General features: G+C 45.8%; 1 protein-coding gene across 4 annotated transcripts in view; it reads right to left on the bottom strand.

Annotated features, from left to right (window-relative positions):
* Nucleotides 1-20,509, bottom strand: part of IGSF9B (immunoglobulin superfamily member 9B) — a 107,532-nt gene that overhangs the window by 63,791 nt on the left and 23,232 nt on the right. For all 4 annotated transcript variants that reach the window (XR_013263253.1, XM_077457902.1, XM_077457904.1 and 1 more), the window contains exons 3-11: nucleotides 16,513-16,659; nucleotides 10,734-10,885; nucleotides 10,336-10,453; nucleotides 10,074-10,215; nucleotides 8,049-8,194; nucleotides 7,672-7,814; nucleotides 5,743-5,883; nucleotides 4,988-5,104; nucleotides 1,185-1,335 (exon numbers count right to left, since the gene is read on the bottom strand). Coding sequence is in view for 3 of the 4 variants with exons in the window: in XM_077457902.1 (XP_077314028.1) it covers nucleotides 1,185-1,335; nucleotides 4,988-5,104; nucleotides 5,743-5,883; nucleotides 7,672-7,814; nucleotides 8,049-8,194; nucleotides 10,074-10,215; nucleotides 10,336-10,453; nucleotides 10,734-10,885; nucleotides 16,513-16,659 (1,257 nt within the window). In the remaining variant the exon portion in view is untranslated. The remainder of the gene's footprint in view (nucleotides 1-1,184; nucleotides 1,336-4,987; nucleotides 5,105-5,742; nucleotides 5,884-7,671; nucleotides 7,815-8,048; nucleotides 8,195-10,073; nucleotides 10,216-10,335; nucleotides 10,454-10,733; nucleotides 10,886-16,512; nucleotides 16,660-20,509) is intronic.

Below are 20,509 nucleotides of genomic sequence, written 5' to 3'. Positions count from 1 at the left end.
AAGAGCAATGAGCCATGATTGGATACAGTCATCATGACAGCGTCCAATCATGGCTCTGACAGTGCTCTGTGCCTTGATTGGGCGAAGCTTTCATTGCTTCAGCCAATCAGGCCTTTCAATGCACTGTGCCGTGGTGCAGTGCACTGTGGTCGTACGGCAACCCTAGAATTTAGTTGTTCGGAGAACTTCCGGACAGCCAATGTTCGGCCCAAACTCATGCTTAGGTAGAACCATTTACCCATCCTTAAGGTTGAGATTTGGCTTATGTCTGATGACCTGTGACATGCCACCTGTGTCTAGCGACATCTAAAGCCGCATACACACGGGCGGACTGTCTGTCCAACTTAGTCCGCTGAAACACATTTCAGCGGACAGTCCGCTCGTGTGTGGGCTTTTTCAGCGGACAGTCTGGCGGACTAAGTCTTTCGGAATTTCTGTAATATTGTCCGTCCAACTTTGGTTTCAGCGGACAGTCTGCTCGTGAGTAGGCAAGTTGGACGGACTAAGTATGGCGCATGCTCAGAAAGGATTTACACGGCCGAAGGTTGCATTGCTGTGTATTGGACGTCCTATTTCTAGTCCCGTCGTACGTGCTGTACACGTCATCGCGCAAGCTTTCAACGGACTGTCTGTTCATCGTGTGTGGTCAAGTCCGTTCATTCAAAAGTAGGACGGACTGTCTGTCGGATTGTCTGACGGACTTAGTTGGCCAGACAGTCCGCCCGTGTGTACGCGGCTTTAAGCCCCACCTGTGCCTGGTGACACCCCACATCTCATCCATGACTTGTGACATCTTACCTCTCACTGCCTACCATCTTACCTCTCTCTGGTTTGATCACACCTATGTCTGGTGTCATCTGATATCCCATCTGTATCTTGTAATGTCTTACTTGTTTATAGTGGTACCCTGCTCATTTCTATAGAGCTTTAACTTTTCACTCATATCTGGTGACATCTGTGGTCACACTCATGTTTGTCGACATCCCAACTTGTCCGGTGACATCTGAAGCATCACTCGTGTCCGGTGCACATAACCACAACCTTTTTTGGTGACATTTGGTGCTCACATGCTACTTTACCTATCTGGTAAATTTTGAAGTGAAGCCATGTTCTATGAACAGACCGCAGCAACTGTATAATAAGAATCTCTTATTCTTCCTCAGTACTAGTTTATCTTGACTTACCAATAACAGTGAGGTGTGCACTGGCAGTGATACTCGTCACAACATTGCTAGCAACACATTCCCATTCTCCGTGATCTTCCTTACTGAGTGACCGGAACTGCAGGGAGCCACTAGGCAGCACGCTGTGTTTACTGGATGAGGGTCTTCCCACCTACAACACAGAAAAATTGAAACCACATTATTTTATTTCTCTTGTGACCCAAAGTAAACACCATCCTTGGGACACAGCGCATACCACAACCCTGGGGCACAAAGTATAGAGTAACCTCAGGATACAGAATATAGCACAACACCCATCCTCAGGACACAAAGTAGAGCACAACCCTGTGACATAGTATAGTTTAACCCCAGGACACAGAATATACATCAACCTGGGGAAGGAGAATATACCTACCCTGGCACAGAGATTATGCCACAACCCTGGGACAGAGAATATACCACCACTCCAGAAAACAAGGTAGCTCAACCTCGAGACACAGAGTATACTACAATCCAAAGACACAGAAAATAGCACAACTGCGGGACAGTAAATATACTGCAACACTGAGACCTAGAGTATGCTGCAACTCTGGGACATAAAGCGTAGCTCGACCCCAGAGCCGAGAGTGTACCACAACCCTGAAACAGAGCATAACACAAAGAAAGGGCACAACACAACCTTGGGACATTGAGTAGCGCAACCCCCAAAACAGAGTATACTGAATGAATGAAATACTTGTATAGCCCACAATGCGAACTGAATCGCCTCTAGGCATACTGCAACCCTAAAGCATAGTGCAACCCCAATACAGAGAGTATAATGCAGCTCCCCCTTGACACAGAATATTGCAATCCTGGGACACAAATTAAACTGCAACCCGGGGACACCATGTATAGCACAACCCCAGGACACCATGTATAGCACAACCCCAGGACACAAAGCATAGCACAACCATGGGACAGAGAATATACTACAGCCCTAGGACATAGAGTATATTGCAATCCCGGGATGCAAAGTCTAGTGTGTGCCACAACATACAGCGCCACCCCAGCACACAGTATAGCACAACCCCAAGACACAGCATACAGCATCACCCTGCCACACCGCGTCCAGCAACACCCCCGCCACACCGCGTCCAGCATCACCCCGCCACACCGCGTCCAGCATCACCCCGCCACACCGCGTCCAGCATCACCCCACCACACCGCGTCCAGCATCACCCCGCCACACCGCGTCCAGCATCACCCCGCCACACCGCGTCCAGCATCACCCCGCCACACCGCGTCCAGCATCACCCCGCCACACCGCGTCCAGCATCACCCCGCCACACCGCGTCCAGCACCACCCTGCCACCCCACACCACGTACAGCACCACCCCGCCACACCGGGTACAGTGCCACACCGGGTACAGCACCACCCCACCTCACCGGGTACAGTGCCACACCGGGTACAGCACCACCCCGCCACACCCCGGGTACAGCACCACCCCGCCACACAGGGCACAGGACCACCCCGCCACACAGGGCACAGGACCACCCCGCCACACAGGGCACAGGACCACCCCGCCACACAGGGCACAGGACCACCTCACGACACGGCGTACAGCACCATCCCGCGGCATGGCATACAGCACCAACCCACAGCAAAAGGTACAGCCCCACCCCACAGCACGGCATACAGAACCACCCCACGGCACGGCATACAGCACCACTTCCAATACTAATTACAACAACAGACTATCATGCCTTGCCTGCCTATCATTTTTATTCAAAGAGAATAGAAGGCAAGAAAAAAAAACTAGAGGTGCTCACCCTTGTTTGTGGACAGTTATTAATCATCTAAGAATGAAGTATACTGCAACCCTCTGGTAAAGCATAGTGCAACCCCAATACAGAGAGTATAATGCAAATCCCCCTTGACACAGAATATTGCAATCCTGAGACACAGATTAAACTGCAAATCGGGGACACCATGTATAGCACAACACAGAGTACAGCACCTTCCAGGACAGAACCCCTAATCTCGCTCACCCCCTCCACCTTCCTGAAACCAATGACACTGCCTTGTATTAAACGAAAAGCGATTCTCTATGGGGAATGTGGATTCCAGTAAGAGAGAAGTTAAATATCTTGTGGGTATACAATGGAGGGCGAGTGGTTTGTTATGCACCTTCCAGTGATATCTGGGTCACACAATGCTGCATGGAAGGAAGTAGCAGGCAGCTCTGTTACTGTTCCAGTTTATGGAATTCCCGCTACTTGTCTCAGGGGATGGAAAGCAGAAGAGGTGTGGTGTACAGTGTGCTGGTATCTGGGGTGGAAAATGCAGAGGAATGGGGCAAGCAAATATATAAATGATAGCAGCAATTCAGAAGGTTGACACACTTCTACCCGCGCTTTACAGTTCTGTGAACTCCAGAAATGAGAAGGAGAGTTCCCCAATATGTTACCAATGAAGATGCACAGAGCTTAGTGAAGATCTGCGCAAAATCTGATGGCATCAAATTCTCTCGACCATTATATCTGAATTCAGCGCCAACTCAGACAGCTACGGTATTATACAAGCTTGTGTATGTCCTAAATATAGGTAGCTGTTTTTTTCTGTCACTTCTGACTTTTCACACCATCCCCCACATAACTCCATCTCCATCACGTGCGCGTGTAATTTGCTTCTGAAATGCTACCCCCATAAATCACCTATCATTTCCAGAACAATACTACGCTCAAGAACAATGCTTCACGTATTCAGATCTCTACATAGAACAATGCTACACCTACCTTGATGCATCTCCAAAACAATGCTCCACCTAGCCAAACCCTGCTCCAGAGCAATGCTCCTCCTAGCCAAACCCCGCTCCAGAGTAAGGATGAGCTCAGGCGTGTTCGCATGCTCCACATGCAGAGCCCACCAGGAAGTCGGCGCAGCACTGCACTAATCACAGGCAGTGAGACATTTCCCAATCTCTGCAGCCGCGCATCGGGGCAATGTCTCACTGCCTGTGATTAGTGCAGAGCTGCGCCGACTTCCTGGAGGGCTCTGCATGTGGAGCATTGCGAACACACCTGAGCTCATCCTTACTCCAGGGCAATGCTTTGCCTACCCAACCCTGCTCCAGAGCAATGCTCCGCCTACCTAAACCCTGCTCCAGAGCAATGCTCCACCTATCCAAACCCTGCTCCAGAGCAATGCTCCACCTATCCAAACCCTGCTCCAGAGCAATGCTCCACCTATCCAAACCCTGCTCCAGAGCAATGCTCCGCCTACCCAAACCCTGCTCCAGAGCAATGCTCCGCCTACCCAAACCCTGCTCCAGAGCAATGCTCCGCCTACCCAAACCCTGCTCCAGAGCAATGCTCCGCCTACCCAAACCCTGCTCCAGAGCAATGCTCCGCCTACCCAAACCCTGCTCCAGAGCAATGCTCCGCCTACCCAAACTCTGCTCCAGAGCAATGCTCCGCCTACCCAAACCCTGCTCCAGAGCAATACTTTGCCTACTCAACCCTGCTCCAGAGCAATGCTTCGCCCACCCAAAACCTGCTCCAGAGCAATGCTTCGCCTACCCTAACCCTGCTCCAGAGCAAGGCTCCACCCACTGAGGCCCACTCAAAAACAATGCGCTATCTACCCAGACTCTGTTCCACAACAATGCCACCTGTCCAGACCCTGCTTCAGCTCTGCCTATCCAAACCCTTCCTCAGAACATGCACTGCTTGCTCACAGCCTTCTCCACAACAATGCACTGCCTTCCCAGACCCTTCTCCATAATAATGCCCTGGCTACCTAGACCCACCTCTTGCAATACAGCATCTGTTAGTCTACATACCTTTCTCCATGTGATAGAGGGGAAGGGGTCTCCAGCAGCAGCACAAGGAATCAGCAGCTCCCTCCCAGCTTCCTGTCTATACTCCCAGCCGGGCAGCACCGTGAAATAGGGCGGGTCCTATGAGAATGAAAGATGTGGTGAACAGAATAAGAAACAATACATCAGAAAGATGCTGTAAATAGACTTAAAAAAGGCACAACAGGAGTACAGGAAAGTAGGCAAGAAACTACAACAACTTTAATAAGGCTGTGGCCGAGGGGTTAATTATACAAGTTCATTTCTACGTGGAGATTTGTAGGTAAGCGGACGGATGGACTGGGTGTAGCCACTGGAAAGTACTAATACATAATTTATGTCTCAAAGATGCTTATAATGGTGAGACTGGGATATTACACATTAGGAAGGCAGACATTTGCTGCTGCTCTCCATTCCAGAAATCTCTCCAATGGAAAACAACCTGCTACATTTCCCCTCTCAACAATCAGAAAGATTTCTATAAATTTCCCGCCCACCCAGAATTCAGAAATACAATCTGCAATCAGTGCCCTATTAAGCATATTATGGGGCCCCCTATCCATGTATGTGCTAAATGATTGGGCAGAAGGTGACCACTTTGACTACACCTGCATACAAACATAAAAGCGTACACCGCACAAACATAAAAATCAGAAGTCTGTGTATACTGCCAATCAAACTACAGGAATCTGTCAGGCACTAAACTAACATGAGTGAGATCATCCACCTACTCTACTTACCTTCAGCAGCAGCCGTGCAGGAGGGGACTGGCCCATGGTCCCCAGTGCATTGTAAGGCACACAGGTGTAAGTGCCCAGCAACTCCTCCGTCGCCTCCTCAATGTGAATAGATCCATCATCCAACATTTTCCAACCTGACACCTAAAAAGACGAGGGAAAAAAAAAGAAGAGAAAAAACAGGCTATTCTTCAAGAGCGATAGTCCCGTGCACCCCAACTCTGAACAGAAATGTGCACACAGCAAAAAGAGAAAATGGCAGCCGCTCAATCGCTTTATAATCAACGATGTGGGACCGTGCCCAGTATTCCAAGAGCAAATAGGGCTAATGAAATCTATTTCTAATATTGTGAAGAATTACTTATGTACACACTTTCGGAAATTCTGCCAGCAAAAGATTGAGAGCATGTTCCAATTTTTTGGTTGGAAAAAGTTCTGATCGGAAATTCCGATCGGCTGTATAAATTTGGACGCACAAAATTCCTACGCATGCTCGCAAACAATGCGACGCATGCTCGGAAGCATTAAACTTAATTTTCTCGGCTCGTCGTAGTGTTGTAGTCGTAGTGTTGTACGTCACCACGTTCTTGATGGTCGAAAGTTCAGAGAACTTTTGCGTGACTGTGTGTATGGAAGACGCTATCAGCTTTTTCCAACCAAAATTGCGATCGTGTGTACGCGGCATGAAAGAGCTGCTGTTTTTTTTTTTTCTGGCTATCCTACCCTTCCTAAAGGTGACCTGCCCTGTACCCATACCCAAACACTCACTGACAAACATACTTGAATATCGACAAGACAGACTTCAGTATCCCTTTATTTACCCCAAAACAGCAGCAAAAAACCCTCCACACAACACATTTTTCAAAGAACTCTTCAGGCCAGGACAGGCTAGTGTCTTTCTGATCTTTATCACAGGTCAGCTGTAGGACACTTTGGGTCTCTGCCAACGGCCAGTGTAGATTCAGATGACTAAAATTGACATCTAACTTTCAGATTCTTAGGCATTTGCCACAGGCCTACTTAGGACATTAGACCCAGACAGGCAGCTAGCAGAACAAAGTCTCTTCTTAGCATTGGCTTCTTTCTCCAAGTAAAAGGACTAGGGGGTCAAAGGCTGAACCTCTTTGGAGCTACACCCTCCCCAGGCAATAACTTGGGAAGGGAGGATTGGACCCTTCGACACTCATATCCTCAGCAGGCAAAGGCTGGAAGAGAAGGATCCTTCCATAAGGTCTCTCCATATAATTTCCTCTTCACCAGCCCACATCACTAGGATGAATCCCTGTGTGATGGGCCAGGTTGAAGCAAATATTTATAACCAAATACACTGGCATTGATTTACTAAAGGCAAATCGACTGTGCACTTTGCAAATGCAGTTGCTCCAGAGCTTGGTAAATGAGAATGAAGCTCTGACTTCCATCATCCAATCACGTGCAAGCATAAACGCAGTTTTTTTATTTTCCTTGCATGTGATTGGGTATTTACCTCATTTACTAAGCTCTGGAGCAACTGCACTTGCAGAGGGCAACTTTACAAAGCGCAGAGTCTATTTGTCTTTAATAAATCAACCCCTATATCTCCTCACTCTGTCTGCACTCAACAGGAGCAGGCAGAACAATGTCCTTGGCTTAGGAGAAACCTAAGGAACCCAAATAACATAAAAGACTGACTACAGCTCACTTGCAACACTTTATTTGGATAGAGACACTCCAGCTTAAAGTGGTTGTAAAGGCAGTTTATTTTATCTTAATGAATTCTATGCATTAAGATGTGCACACCGCCCCCCACTCTCCCTGGATCATCAAAGTTCCGGCTGACCATCAACCAGCAAATCACCTGCCAGCCATTTTAACCACAAAGGACACCTGACCAAAAGCAGTAGAGAAGGACAAGATGAATAAGGAACTCCGACCACAATACACATCACCAACCTTATCCATCTTCAGGGGTCGGCCATCTTTATTCCACTTCACATGGGTGACAGGCGGCACAGCGTCCACAGGGCAGCGGATTTGACCATGAATACCGACCGGAACATAGATGACAGGTGGCATGTTGATTACTCGTGCAGGATCTGTTAAGACAATAGATGAGCTATATCACTTAAGAGACACTTTATCGCAGGCTCTGCCCACTAGACATGTCTCTGTGTTACATTTTCTATAGCTATCAGGAAACTGAAGAGACCCCAAGAGTCTCAGGTCGTGGGTGAAGACAATGACTCCCCCTTTAACTACTTAGTTGTGTGTGCTGGTTTAGAGAAAGCCCCATCCCTATAAGCCATCCTCCACCCAGACTCTGCACTCACACTGGATGGTGAGGTATGCCGATGCTGATGGAGAGCGTCCAAGGCTGTTGCTAGGCACACAGGTATACTTCCCGGCATCCTCTGGTTTGACCCGGAATATGATGAGGGTCCCATCGATGAGGATCCGGACCCTCATCTTCAGGTCACTGTCACAAGAGAGAAAACACAACACACGTTAGTACTGCACAGTCAGATGAGGCTATTCAGCCCTTTTGCATAACACACTTCACGCTCTAACTGTATACACTTTTGTTTAAATGAGCTGCTCCCCTTTGTTTACGTGACAAGCTCACTGGAGTACAAGTATGGCATTGCAAAAGATGAGATCAGAGGACTCCCAAGCACATCTCTAGTCTGCACTCCCATTAGGATCTGTTTTTAAAAGTGGTTCTAAAGGCTGAAGTTGTTTTACCTTCATGCATTCTATGCACTTACCTGAGCTCCCTCCGGTCCAGCTATGTTCATGATAGCCTCGCCTCTCCCAGGACTATTCCTCCTTATTGGCCGAGACAGCAGCGGGAGCCCATTGGCTTCCACTGCGGTCAATCACAGCCAGTGGGGCAATGAGGAGAGGGGGGGTGAGTCGCGGCTCTATTTAACTTATGGACGCATTGTGCAGCGGCCCAGGAGCGAGCATGCAGTTGTACCCCCAGGGCAATAAGCTTTCTCTGGGGGCACTGCTAGAGGGGAAGGAGCCAAGAGTACTGGTGCGGGACCTAAAAATTAGAGGATCAGAAAAAACAAAACAAAGCTTTAATATAACTTTAACAATCCCAAACTGGAGCTGAATGGTGCTTAAAGGGTCGATTTTCATTGGCTATAAATCTCCCTTGCCTCTGAAGCCTGATCTGCATTCAAATTGCACTTCAGAGGCAATGTTTAGGTGGGGAGGAAGCGATGTGATGCCTCCTCACCGCCTGTTTTAAACCCATTTTTGCTGACAAACGCACTGCAACCGCGTGCATTGCACACAGTTGGGGGGCATTTGTGCGGCTTCTCCATTGACTGGAATGTGTAGCATTGGTTGTGATTGCTGCCTGCTGACCATCGCAAGCTGAGGCAACTTTCCCATGGGCACGAAGTAAAGCATCACAGCTGCAGCATGTAAACATCCCCATCCGCTGCCTATTGCAGCTTAAGGGGAGAAGGGGTAAAACGAAACCACGCATTTTTGCTGCCCCCCGACCACAAGTCTTAATGTGGCCTAGAAAGCTATTTGAAGCTTGCCACAACCTTGATGAAAGCTTCATTAAATTTTGCTGTTCACACTGTTAAAAAGCGTCCTATTATGCATTGTGCATGTTTTTAAAAAAAAGATGCCCCATTTCTACCTTATTTCACAGCGCCGCTCGGCACCCACGTGACTCCTCGCTGCTCCCTGTCCTGATCTGACAGCTAGACTGGGAGAGGCCGAGAATCTCTCGCTGACGTCAGTCGGGAGGAGAGGAGGAGAGAGCCGAGACGTCAGCCAGGGAGAAGGGGAACAGCGAGGAGTTACGTGTGCACCACACTGAAATTAGGTAGTAATGGGCATACTTTTTACAAAGAACAGATGCTGCAGCATAGGACGCAGGGGATTGTGTGTATTTTCTACAGTTATTTCAACAGCAGGAGGGAGGGGCAGGCACTGGTAAGAGCTGACAGGCATGGCGGGGGGGGGGGGGAGCACAGAAAAACAGAAGAGCTGCGGATGACGGGGGCACATAAACTGACCACGGTGTCAGGGCTCAACAGCCATGATATACAGTGGTCAGTTTACAGGGAGCGGGAAGACATAGCCAGCCAGGATCAGCCAGGTATTTCAGGTGATACAGGTGGCCAAATTACACAGCACAAGCACTGTGCTGTATAACATGCTTTAGAATAACAGGATCCAATTTTTTTATTTTATGGTTATAAACACTTTAACACACACACCTACACGTAATTTGATGGATGGATGGATGCTTAGACACATAGAGAGCTTGAATTAGATAGATGGATATAATCATCTGACAGGAAAAAAGGGTTATTGGGACAACTTACTTCTTAAAGAACACATTCTCTTCCTGCCAGTACCAGGTATAGGTGAGGTTTCCTGGATACGCTTCAGCCTGGCATGTGAACAGGGCATCCTGGGAAATGTTAACGGTGATGTTCTCAGGAGGGGAAACAATGAAAGGCGACCCTGGGGACAGAAGAAACATTACCTCAGCTGCCCAAAACAGGCCATGTTGTCACCTGGAGGCCAGGCAGCGAGGGCACACCCCGGGGACATGGCAGCCTGGAGCAGATGAGACGCCGTTACCTTGTACTAGAAGCCGCGTACTGTGAACTGCTTCTCCCTGAATACTGGTAGCGCGGCAAGTGTATGAGCCCCGGTCTTCACGCCCAATCGAAGAAATGGTCAGACTGCCATCGTTCATCTACAGAGAACAAGCACATGTCATTGACACCCTCACTGCAACTACTGACACTTACACCCTATATGGTGTATGACCCACTGCGACCCCCAACTTCCACCTACTCCGACCCTGGGCTGTCACTGAAATATCTGCTCAGTTCTGAGTGTCCATAAAAAATACCATGTTTTTGCATAGACTGCTATATTGACCTTCTTCTACACAACAAAATAAAACCTAACTGTCATTTAACCCACACAAATTCACTTTACAGGTCAGGGGGGAATTGGAAGTCTTTACCAACCTGATATTTTGGGGTTCCCCCGAGAAACTCGCCCTCTCGCAGCCATGTGACGGTTGGCTTTGGATTCCCAAAAGCAGTGCAAGTTAGAGTGACGCTACTTCCTTCCTTCACCTCCAGGTATTGTGGGGGGGTCTCGGTGAAGGTTGGGGGAGCTATAAAAGATAGAAATGGGGGAAATAAGCCTACAAACAATCAGATATATACAATTGAAAAACCAGGTATCAGAGATATACAATATGACAATCAAGGATTGGAGATATACAATATGATGAACAGGGATCAGAGAGTTACAATAAGACAGCCAGAAATCATAGATTTACACTATATTGTCAAAACTATTGGGACGCTTGCCTTTACACACATGAACTTTAATGGCATCCCAGTCTTAGCCTGTAGGGTTCAATATTGAGTTGGCCCACCCTTTGCAGCTATAACAGCTTCAACTCTTCTGGGAAGGCCGTCCACAAGGTTTAGGAGTGTCTATGGGAATGCTTGACCATTCTTCCAGAAGTGTATTTGTGAGGTCAGGCACTGTTGGACAAGAAGGCCTGGCTCGCAGTTTCCACTCGAATTCATCCCAAAGGTAATCTATCAGGTTGTGCAGGACAGTCAAGTTCCTCCACCCCAAACTCACTCATCCATGTCTTTATGGGCCTTGCTTTGTGCACTGGTGTGCAATCACGTTGGAAAAGGAACAGGCATCCCCAAACTGTTCCCTCAAAGTTGGGAGCATGAAATTGTTCAAAATGTCTTGGTATGCTGACGCCTTAAGAGTTCCTTTCATTGGAAATAAGGGGCCAAGCCCAACCCCTGAAAAACAACCCCACAACATAATCCCCCCTCCACCAAATAATTTGGACCAGTGCACAAAGCAAGGTCCATAAAGACATGGATGAGTGCGTTTGAGGTGGAGGAACTTGACTGGTTCTGACCTCAACCCGATAGAACACCTTTGGGATGAAGTAGAGCGGAGACTGCGAGCCAGGCCTTCTTGTCCAACATTAGTGCCTGACCTCACAAATGCGCTCCTGGAAGAAGAATAGTCAAACATTCCCATAGACACACTCCTAAACCTTGTGGACAGCCTTCCCAGAAGAGTTGAAGCTGTTATAGCTGCAAATGATTTGGCCAGCTCAATATTGAACTCTACGGACTAATGCCCTGTACACACGATAGGATTTTTCAACAACAAAACCGTGGATTATTCTCCGAAGGATGTCAGCCCAAACTTGTCTTGCATACACACGGTCACACAAATGTCAGAAATTCCGAACGTCAAGAACACGGTGACGTACAACATGTACGACGAGCTGAGAAAAATTACGTTCAGTAGCCAGTGCGGCTCTTCTGCTTGATTCTGAGCATGCGTGGACTTTTGTGCCTTGGAATTGTGTACACACGCTTGGAATTTCTAACAAATTTTGTTGTCGGAAAATTTGAGAATCCGCTCTCAAATATTTGTTGGCGGAAATTCCAACAAATGTTCTATGGAGCATACACACGGTCGGACTTTCCGACAACAAGCTCACATCCAACATTTGTTGTCGGAAAATCCTATCGTGTGTACACGGCATAAGACTGGGATGTCATTTAAGTTCATGTGGTGTAAAAAGGCAGGCATCCCAATACTTTTGACAATATAGTGTACAATATAAACACTAGGGATAAAAGACACAAAATGGGACAAGCAGGATTCAGAGATTTACAATAAGGCAACCAAGGATTAGGCAGTACAGTATACAATGTGACAACTAAGGATCAGAGATGTACAATCTGAAATCTTATGTCTTACATACGGTAAGACATAAAGGGATCAGAAATATAGTATGACAACCGGGAACCAGAGATATACAATAAGATCACAGCGATCAGAAATACACAATTTAACAGTCAATAAGACAGCCAGGAATGAGAGTTCTACAGTAAGACAACCAGAGTTCAAATATATACAATGATGCCGCGTACACATGACCGGACTTTGACGGACTAGGTCCGCCGGTCTTCCCGACAGACTTTCGGTGGAGGTCCCACTGACTTTCTGAACGAAACGGACTTGGTCACACGACCGGACTAAATCCATTCATTTTGAATGTGATGAAGCAAATGGGACTAAACAAGGACGTTCAATAGCCAGTAACCAATAGCTGTCCTAGCGTCGCATTTGGTCCGTTGGACTAGCACACAGATGAAAGGTTTTCCCGATTTTTAGTCTGTCGGAGAGATTTGAAACATGTTTTATTTCTAGGTCCGTCTGACTTTTGGGGAAAAAAAGTCTGCTGGAGCCCACACACACGATCGAATTGTCCGACGGATTCCGGTCTGCCGGACCAAGTCTCCCGGAAAGTCCGGTCGTGTGTACGCGGCATTAGAGTTCATGTACAAGGCTATCTGTAGGCATTTTATGCACATGTGGGAAATGTATGCTAGATGAACAAAAGACATTGAGGTATCAGAAGTATATAAAATAGCAAACAGGAATCAAAGACATACAATAAAAGAACAGGGATCAGAGATATAGAATAAGACAACTGGGGATCAGAGATATACAATATGACAGTTAGGGATTAGAGATATACAATATGACAGTTAGGGATCAGAGATATACAATATGACAGTTAAGGATTAGAGATATACAATATGACAGTTAGGGATCAGAGACATACAATATGACAGTTAAGGATTAGAGATATACAATATGACAGTTAGGGATTAGAGACATACAATATGACAGCCAGGGCATAGAGATTTACACTATTACAGTGAGGGATCAGAGATCTACAATATGACAGTGGTGTAAAGGATTGGACATATACAATATGACAACAAGGGAACAGGGATACACAATATGACAACCAGAGATCCAAGACACACAATATGACATTGAGGGACCGCAGATTGCATATACACACATAGATAGCAGCAGAGATCTGTACAATAAACAGTACACATTCTCCAACCAAACCCCCAAAAAAGCTGAAGATAAAAAGTTCTGAATGTCTGAACAGCAAGCAACTTTGAGGAGAAGAAGCGGAAATGTGTAATTACTGTAATTATGGCACGTTGTATTGCACAGAACAAACAGATGAAAAAGACAGAACCATGAAAGAACACAAATGTACCACTCCAGGTACCAAATGTTCATCCCAAATACATTGGAATATGGGGTTCCCAACTCATCCAGGGAAGACGGATGAATAAAGACTCATCTGCCAAGTCCATCTCTCACCAACTGCAGAGTAAAATAAAATAACCACCTTGGGGGCAACTGAGGCAACCTCTGAAACACAGGGCCAACTCCTTCCTGACCAATGATCTGGGGAATATATTCCAAAATTATAGCAATACAAAACCATTCAGAGCCTGAACAGTAAAAATTCCTTCTGATCCCCCAAGAGGCTATCAGATATTCCTTGGATAAACTTTACCAATACATGTCAGTACCCAGTTATAGGGGTACAACGGATCATCACTGATCCCTGATCCGAACGGGTCACCCCGCTCGGATCGGCACACGCCGTGCTCCGCGGTCTCAGCCTTAGGAAAGGCCACGGCTTCGGCCCAAATGACAGAGCGATCACTTGTAAACAAACCGGCGTCGTCATGACACCGGTTCCTCTCTCCCCTCTATGTACAGATCTGTACAGTGGAGGGGAGAGATTGGATGCAAGCAGTGCTGGGGGCTGCATCTGTAGTGCCCACAGCACTGCTCTGTGACAATTGTAGTCGCAGCCATCCCTCAATACTCTGCAGTACTCTGCCAATACCCTGCCATAACCCAGCCATAACCCAGCCATAACCCAGCTATGCTCAACCAATATTACAGTGGGGGAGATTGTGGATATTACAGTGGGGACTATATGGTGGTGGAATTTTCACAGGTTTTTGCAAATTCAATTATAATTTGCTGATCCGAAAAATGATCCAATCCGTGACTCTGATCCAAGGAATGATCCGTGAGTTTTTTGATCAGTTGCACCCGTACCCAGTTATATTGTTGCACCTGTACCCAGAAAGGAAAGAATCCAGGACTTTTTTTTAAAGCAATCTACTGAACTGGCAAGAACCACTTCTGGAGGTAGTCGATTCCACATTTTCACAGCTCTTACTGTGAAGAAACCTTTCTGTATTTGGAGATGAAATCTCTTTTCCTCTAGACCAGGGATCTCCAAACTCCAGCTGTTACGGAACTACACATCCCATGAGGCATTGTAAAACTCTGACATTCACAGACATGACTGGGCATGATGGGAATTCTAGTTCCTGAACAACTGGAGGACCATAGTTTGAAGACCCGCTACTCTAGACGTAAAGCGTGTCCCCTTGTCCCTTGCGATAACCTTAAAGTGAATAACTCAACACCAAGTTCACTATATGGACCATTTATGTATTTGTACATGTTGATCATATCCCCCTTAATCTCCTCTTCTCAAGAGAGAATAAATTCAGTTCCTCTAATCTTTCCTCATAGCTGAGCTCCTCCATGCCTCTTATCAGTTTGGTTGCCCTTCTCTGCACTTTCTCCAGTTGCCCGATATCCTTAATGAAGTTCGGCTTTAAATAGTAATCCCACTTTGGGTGAGAAAAAAGAAAAACATTCCCCTCTGGGTGATCTATGTACATTATAAGGATTTTAACAAACTTTGGTGCCGATTCCTACCCATTGTTATTCTGAAGAAATAGCCAGATCTTTGTCCATATGTACAGTGAATCTGCTTGGGAGCGGTTTGATAATTATGAATCGTCTGCTGCACCTGCAGGGCTCAAACTTGTATCATAATGCAGACTTCTGGGAAACTCATAGAGCCAATCACACAAGCAGACAATTATATTTTTTGGGGGGGGGGGGGGGCTTTCTGTTCACCATCTGTGCATAGAATGCCTCTAGGTTGCCATATTGCATTTTACAAAAAATTAGAGAGCTGAAGATTGAAAAGGAAAAAGGTAATTTCTAATTATATTCAATTACAATATGACTTGTGTAACAATTGTATACGCTATATTATATATATTTTACTTTGCCAATTTTTTTCCCTATGAAAGCAGAGTTACCCTTTAAATAACAAATTCTTCTCATGTAAGCAAGTTACAGAGGCTTGAAAAGTCAGATTCTGTTTGAAGAAAAAGTGTTTATGGGAATTGAATGTGTTAAACTGCCAACATCCTAAATACAGAAAAAGGAAATATGCATCAAGTGCAATAGGGGCAGCCCCCTTTGACTTTTAGGGCAGAAATTAGAGTAGAGAAGTAGATAAAAGGCAACGTAGTGCCACGTTGTCTTTTATCTACTTCTCTACACCCATTTCTACCCTAAAGTCCAAGGGGGCTGCCCCTATTGCACTTGATGCATATTTCCAGATTCTATATGAAGAGTGTCCAAGCTTGATGTAACTGGACAGCTAAGGTTCTTCATCCCAGACATAAAATATTCATTAAGCAAAGACTCATTTGTAGGACGAAAAGTGGCAGCATGTCCTGAAACTGGTCAGGTATTGCCTAAAGTCAGACCCAGCACAGAGGAAACAGTGCACAGTGCCAGGACAAGGTCATCCAGTGCCCAGCGAAAAGATTCCTTCCCCGCTCATGATGTGCAAGCTTAGGGGATCCATCTTGCAACAGAAGGAAGGCGCCCCCAGTAAACTATTGCACCCAGGGCAGCTGTTCCTTTCACCCACCCCTTGTCCTGTACCTGGCAGTGTGAATATAATGAGACCCAAAAATACACCTTGTAACAGGTTCTGATAATTCTCTTCCTCTGGCGCTGCCCATACACCATACTCACCGTTCACTGTCAGATGTACCCAGCTGCCGTTGTGAAATGTGTCGTATTGCTGCTCCAGCATCAGCACTTTGCACTCGTACCAGCCCTGATCTTGTGAGCGAGCCTGGTCAATGCGCAGCGATGCCTTGTCATGGAGGGTGGCACGGCCTAGAAAGGTAGCAAAATGATAAGTAAAATTCAGCCAATATATTACCAAACACAATGTTTAGGATTATTGTATGTGGAATGACTTCTATGGGGGCACTAAATAGAGGGCCTTCATATTACAAGCCTACAAGACAGCATTAGATGGAAGACACTGGAAGGGGAACATCTATATTACCAGAATCTAGAGTAGGAAATAATGACATAGAAGGCCTCCATATTACCAGCCTCCAGGGGGGCATCAGAGGGCCTCCATTATACCAGCCCTCACAAGAGCATCAGAGGTAGGATTTCTTTATTAGCAGCCTTTAGTAGAGCATAAGATAGAAGGTCTCCATACTACCAGCCTCCAGGTGGTCATTGCCTAGAAGGTTTTCATATAACCAGCCTCCAGGATAGCAAAAGATATTGGGCCTCCACATTACCAGCCTCCAGGAGAGCATGGGATGGAGGGCCTCTATATTAATTGCATCAAAGACAGTATGAGATAGTGGGCTACTAAATTATAAGCCTCCAGGGCATCATGGGCTAGAGCAGTGGTTATTAACCTCAGTCCTCATGCACCCCCAATGGGCCATGTTTTCATGTTTTTCTTTACTTTGCACGGCGTCTTTAAATCAATATTAATGACATGGTGTTGATAAGAGCTATTTTATCTAAGGTAAGTTCCCAAAAGATGGCCCGTTGAGGGTACCTGAGGACTGAGGTTGAGAACCACTGAGCTAGAGGACCTTCGTATTACCCAACTCCAAGAGAGTGCCATATACAGGCTCTAATAATACCAGTCTCCAGGACAGCATGGAGAGAGGGCCTTCCATATTATGAGGATACGACCTCCAGTACGCTTTGCAAAGTAATGTGTCAGTGTTATGCCCCGTACACACGATCAGATTTTCCAACAATAAATGTTGGATGTGAACTCGTTGGCAGAAAGTCTGACCATGTGTTTGCTCCATCTAACATTTGTTGTCGGACTTTCCGCCAACAAATGTTGGCTAGCGAGTTCTCAAATTTTCCGCCAACAAATGTTTGTTGTCGGACTTTCCGATCGTGTGTACACAAGTCCCTTGGACAAAAGTCCACGCATGCTCGGAATCAAGTACAAGTCGGAGGCATAACTAGAGTTCTAAATGGAGATATCATGTAAGTCTTGTACGTCACTACATTCATAATTGTTGGCCACCATTTGTGTGACTGTGTGTATGCAAGACAAGTTGGAGCCAGCATCCTTTGAACAAAAATCAACAGTTTTGTTGTCGGAAAGTCCGATCGTGTGTATGGGGCATTACACTTCCAGGTATGTTTTTTTATTTTTTTATTTTTTTTATTAGATGTATCGTCTCTCAGAGATCACCGTAATCCCACATGCCTTTCTCTGCTTCTCTCTCCAGAAGGCTTGCACCATCTTTGTTCAGGCATCATCAGGGCCAGTGTCTATTATCTGGACCGAGTTGATAGCTCATAGATGGCATAACCATGTACAGTGCCTTGCGAAAGTATTTGGCCCCCTTGAACTTTTCAACCTTTTGCCACATTTCAGGCTTCAAACAAAGATATAAAATTTGTATTTTTTGTGAAGAATCACCAACGAGTGGGACACAATTGTGACGTGGAACGAAATCTATTGGATTTTTGAAACTTTTTTAACTAATAGAAAAATGAAAAGTGGGGCGTGCAAAATTATTCGGCCCCCTTGCGTTAATACTTTGTAGAGCCACCTTTTGCTGCGATTACAGCTGCAAGTCGCTTGGGGTATGTCTCTATCAGTTTTGCACATCGAGAGACTGAAATTCTTGCCCATTCTTCCTTGCAAAACAGCTCGAGCTCAGTGAGGTTGGATGGAGAGCATTTGTGAACAGCAGTTTTCAGCTCTTTCCACAGATTCTCGATTGGATACAGGTCTGGACTTTGACTTGGCCATTCTAACACCTGGATACGTTTATTTGTGAACCATTCCTTTGTAGATTTTGCTGTATGTTTGGGATCATTGTCTTGTTGGAAGATAAATCTCCGTCCCAGTTTCAGGTCTTTTGCAGACTCCAACAGGTTTTCATCCAGAATGGTCCTGTATTTGGCTGCATCCATCTTCCCCTCAATTTTAACCATCTTCCCTGTCCCTGCTGAAGAAAAGCAGGCCCAAACCATGATGCTGCCACCACCATGTTTGACAGTGGGGATGGTGTGTTGAGGGTGATGAGTTGTGTTGCTTTTACGCCAAACATATCGTTTTGCATTGTGGGCAAAAAGTTCGATTTTGGTTTCATCTGACCAGAGCACCTTCTTCCACATGTTTGGTGTGTCTCCCAGGTGGCTTGTGGCAAACTTTAGATGAGACTTTTTATGGATATCTTTGAGAAATGGCTTTCTTCTTGCCACTCTTCCATAAAGGCCAGATTTGCGCAGTGTACGACTGATTGTTGTCCTATGGACAGACTCTCCCACCTCAGCTGTAGTTCTCTGCAGTTCATCCACAGTGATCATGGGCCTCTTGGCTGCATCTCTGATCAGTCTTCTCCTTGTCTGAGCTGAAAGTTTAGAGGGAGGGCCAGGTCTTGGTAGATTTGCAGTGGTCTGATACTCCTTCCATTTCAAAATGATCGCATGCACAGTGCTCCTTGGGATGTTTAAAGCTTGGGAAATCTTTTTGTATCCAAATCCGGCTTTAAACTTCTCCACAACAGTATTATGGACCTGCCTGGTGTGTTCCTTGGTCTTCATGATGCTCTCTGCGCTTTCAACAGAACCCTGAGACTATCACAGAGCAGGTGCATTTATACAGAGACTTGATTACACACAGGTGGATTCTATTTATCACCATCAGTCATTTAGGACAACATTGGATCATTCAGAGATCCTCGCTGAACTTCTGGAGTGAGTTTGCTGCACTGAAAGGGGCCGAATAATTTTGCACGCACCACTTTTCGGTTTTTTATTTGCTAAAAAAGTTTAAATTATCCAATAGATTTCGTTCCACTTCACAATTGTGTCCCACTTGTTGGTGATTCTTCACAAAAAATAAAAATGTTATATCTTTATGTTTGAAGCCTGAAATGTGGCAAAAGGTTGAAAAGTTCAAGGGGGCCGAATACTTTCGCAAGGCACTGTAAATCCTGGTGTCTTTGCTGTTCCTGGGGGGTTTAAGTCAATGCTTTCTCATGCCTTCTACAGACAGACATCACCTCAACCTGGACAAAGTCACTGGTCTGGAGAATAAGGTTGGCCTTTAACTATAAAAAGGTGGAGCTTTTCAAAAATTATTTTGTGTCCATGTATTATGACATGTTAGAGATTGACACAATGAGGCATGCCTGACGAAGAGGTCCTGCGTGATTCCAAAACATTGCACTACCTGCTCTGTGATCTTGCTGCAATAAAAAAAAAAAAATGTGGACACTACTTGACGATCCGTGGTGTGCTGGAAAATATCCTCAATGTGGCTTTCTGATCCAGTTTCCAGCTGGCGGTTGCTGCAGCGCCCAAAAAACTTGTAGAGCTTTATCCAGGAAAATGAGCGATGGGAATATAGAATATTATATGTCAGGGATTGATTCTTTCACAGCTCTAAAGTCACTGACCCTATCACTTTATTGATAAAAAGAATACAGTGATGCTCTCCATTTCTTCTAAAGTTATTGGGAGTTGGAGCTTTTAAAAGGAGCTCCTCTCCTCCGATCTCCAAGGCTGTTTACTATGGAGCTTATGACTCACAATTCCCTCCCAAATTTAAAACTAACAACTTTTATTATTTTCTTATTGTCGAAACCCTATAATCACCCTCTTAGGTATATTTTAATATAAACAGCATTTAAAAAGCACTTAATGAGCTTTGAGCAGATTTTATGGAGCTTTGGAA

Source organism: Lithobates pipiens, unplaced genomic scaffold (genome assembly GCF_037356315.1).
Source record: "Lithobates pipiens isolate NorthernLeopardFrog02 unplaced genomic scaffold, aLitPip1_a1.2 Scaffold_27, whole genome shotgun sequence".
NCBI classification, from domain to species: domain Eukaryota; kingdom Metazoa; phylum Chordata; class Amphibia; order Anura; family Ranidae; genus Lithobates; species Lithobates pipiens.
Note: the sequence above shows the minus strand (reverse complement) of the source record. Positions and strands in the feature narration are given on the sequence as shown.